Below are 2,991 nucleotides of genomic sequence, written 5' to 3' on the forward strand. Positions count from 1 at the left end.
ACACACTCTGAGACCCACTTGTTGCATCACTCACTCACTCACTCACTCACTCACTCACTCACTCACACTCACTCACTCACTCACTCACTCACTCACTCACCTCCAGCTCGTCCTTGGAGGCTGCATCCAGCATCACCAGGTCCTTCAGGAAGGTTCCGAGGTATGGGACGACACCCTGGGGTCAGGAGTCAGGCTCAGACACCCCTGACCGGATGTGCGGGTCCTCCACTCCCCCTGCTACTCCCCTGCCCTCCTGCCTGAGAGGAAATTGGGTTCCATCTCTCAAGCCGCTCCCTCACCCGGCCTTCCCGCCCCAGCACAACCACCCACCGCTGATCACTCACCCCGCCCCGGGAGCCAGACCTCGGGGACTTCTTGGAGCTGGGCTCCAGAGGGGGCTGCAGCTTCCCCTCCTGGTGGTGAGAGAGGACAGGGAAGGAAGGGGCGTGGGGGGGGTGGTGGTGGCCAGGAAGAGCCGGGCACAGCAGGAGCCAGGGTGTACCTGAAGGAGCAGTTCTCGGCTCTGGGAGTAATTATCCTCTTCGGAGAAAATGTGACAGAGTCCGGAAAAGACTCTCAGGCTGTCCCTGGGGGGCGGAGGGTGTGACTGTGCGGCCAGGCCAGGCTCGTCACCTCCTGCCCAGCCCTGGGAGACCCCCAGCCCATCGGGGGCCCCAAGCTATCCACCTGGCTGCTTCCCCCCAGGCTGCCCGAAGCCTGTGGACAGGGCTGGACTGCAGGGCCGACACAACGGCGTAAACAGAAGAGAAGTTTCGGAGGAGGCGGCACTCCTGCAGGGGGGTTCACAAGCCACGTCACAGAGGGGGCCTCTGGCTGGGGGACCCCTCTCCTCACCATGGTCCCCAGCAGGGCAAGCCCTCTTGTGGACCTCTGCCACACGGATCCACTTCTCCAGGAGCCGGGCCCTCTGTGGTGGGCGCAGTGGCCGTACGGTCACCTCCTCAAGCCCCTCTCCGGCCGAGGTGGCCCCCAGGACAGAGCTGACCACTGCCCCTGCCACCTTGTTGAACTGGGTGACAGTGGCCCGGACAGATGGGCAGAGGTGGGAATGTCCCGGCCGGTCTCTGTGACCCCACAGGCCTCCCAGGCACTGAGAGGGGACCAATTTGAGGAACAGCTCCTGCAGGGCAAACGTTAGAAGTTAAAAGTTTGGGGTCAAGGGAAGTCAGCCTTCTAACAGCAGGGGTCAGAGGGTCTCAGATGGCCAAGGAACCAGTGGACATTAAAGTTTGAAAGGGCAGCAACCCAGGGGACCAGGGGAGGCTAGGAGCTGGGGGCAAGGGAGGGGTCTGGACTCAAGGAGGGTTAGTAAGGGGGAGAGGGCATAGGGGTCAGAGATCAGGGTCTCACCGCATCTAGCAGGGTCAGCTGTTCGGCCAAGTGGTCAGCGAGGAACACCAGGACATCCGTGGGGTCAGCAGGGGGGTCGCCGGGGAGGGCCAGGGACTTAGGAAGGTCGGGGGCCTGGGGGTCCACCCGGGACCGGAGTTTGCGGATGAGTTCTGCGCTGCCCCCCCCAGCACCCTCCCCTACTGCATACCCGGTCCGAAGGAAGAAGCTCTCAAGCCGGTCAAGCTGACCCTTGACCTCAGAGCCAAAATCCTCAGGGTGAGAGGCCAGCCAGGTTGACAGGACAGAGATGGCTACCCTGGGGGAAGGGGGATCAGCCAGGGATCAAAGGTCAAACTGCAGCTTGGGCAGAGGGGGTTGAGGGGGTTAAGAATCCGAGGTCACTCACCCTGTTGTCCTCTCGAGTTCATCGGTAGGATGAGACTCAAGGGCTTCCAGCCTGAAGAGAGGAAGAAAATCCTCCTGTCCCCCTTTTCCAAACTCCCTGCGGCCTTGGCCATTTTGGAAGGCTCTAGTGGTCTGGCTCGAAGAGGTCCAGACCCTTCCACGGCCCCTGGTCCCTTATGATCCCTGACCTGTCAGCTATGAGCCCCAGCAGAGCAGGCGTGGAGGTGAAGGCCCGGTGGGTGGCCAGGAAGGTCGGGGTGAAGGTCACGTCAGCCCCTGAAGTCCGGGCATCCAGCAGATGTCTGACCAGGGCCTGCAGAGTGCCGGCCCGGAGACGTCGGGAGGCACGCGGGGGAGGTGTGGGGGCCTAGGAGAGAGAGCGCCAATCACTGAGCTTTCCCTCGCCCCAGACCTAGGCCATGGACCAGAACTGCTCAGGAGAGATTCAGAGAGGCCAACACACTTGGCCGAAGCCCCACAGCAGAGTGCAGCTCTCCAGATGTCTGGCCTGGCGTCCTGCAAGCGCAACAGGGAGGTGAGGAGTCGGAGGTAAGAACTCAAAGTCATGCTCTCACCAAGGGTGCAAGAGGCCGGTATTGGCGGCTCGAGACCGTGAAGGTGGAATCTTCCTCTTCCTCATCCCAGACAGACACTGGGGCCTAGAGGAACAAGGAAGAGGTCAGACAACACCACACCATCCCCCCAACTCCCCATCCTCACCCGCAGGCCCATCCCCCTCTGTACCCTCACCTGCGATGGTGGGGGGCAGTACCAGCGTGTGCGAGGGGTTGGGGGGGCTGGTGGCCCCAGGTCTCCCCCACTGGGGCCCAGACAGCCTCCCCCTAGCTGTCTAAGGGCCCGATGGAGTCGATGGGGTTGCAGTGGGGGGGTGCTCGACCTATAGGAATGCTGATCCCAGAGACCCCCAGATCTGCTTCCCCCCAGAGCTGAACCCCAACACAATGGAGAAGCAGGTTGCAAAGGCCAGGAGGGAAAAGCGAAGGTGGGTGAGCGCCACAGGCAGAGACTTACAGAAGCCGAAACCTGGGCAGAGGCACGGCAAAGGCTCCGCCTCCCCCGACCCACCCAGGGAGGGGCCCAAGCCCAAGAATCAGCCCTGCTCCTGGACGCCCTTGTCCCAACGTTCCTCAGGTGGGGACCCCACTCTCTGGCAAGGTTCTGGGGGTTTCCACCTAAAGTGGCGGCTCCAATCCCAGCACAGGAAGAAGGGGA

General features: G+C 62.5%; 1 protein-coding gene across 2 annotated transcripts in view; it reads right to left on the reverse strand.

The window, feature by feature from the left end:
* The window catches only part of RGL2 (ral guanine nucleotide dissociation stimulator like 2), an 8,541-nt gene that overhangs the window by 4,335 nt on the left and 1,215 nt on the right, over positions 1 to 2,991 (reverse strand). For both annotated transcript variants that reach the window (XM_004711746.2, XM_045292941.1), the window contains exons 3-11: positions 2,334 to 2,417; positions 1,947 to 2,125; positions 1,760 to 1,810; positions 1,372 to 1,669; positions 890 to 1,141; positions 688 to 791; positions 503 to 587; positions 345 to 413; positions 101 to 175 (exon numbers count right to left, since the gene is read on the reverse strand). In XM_004711746.2, the coding sequence (XP_004711803.1) occupies positions 101 to 175; positions 345 to 413; positions 503 to 587; positions 688 to 791; positions 890 to 1,141; positions 1,372 to 1,669; positions 1,760 to 1,810; positions 1,947 to 2,125; positions 2,334 to 2,417 (1,197 nt within the window). The remainder of the gene's footprint in view (positions 1 to 100; positions 176 to 344; positions 414 to 502; positions 588 to 687; positions 792 to 889; positions 1,142 to 1,371; positions 1,670 to 1,759; positions 1,811 to 1,946; positions 2,126 to 2,333; positions 2,418 to 2,991) is intronic.

Source organism: Echinops telfairi, unplaced genomic scaffold, assembly GCF_000313985.2.
Source record: "Echinops telfairi isolate 266 unplaced genomic scaffold, ASM31398v2 ScPeMD7_655;HRSCAF=1070, whole genome shotgun sequence".
Classification (NCBI taxonomy): Eukaryota; Metazoa; Chordata; class Mammalia; order Afrosoricida; family Tenrecidae; genus Echinops; species Echinops telfairi.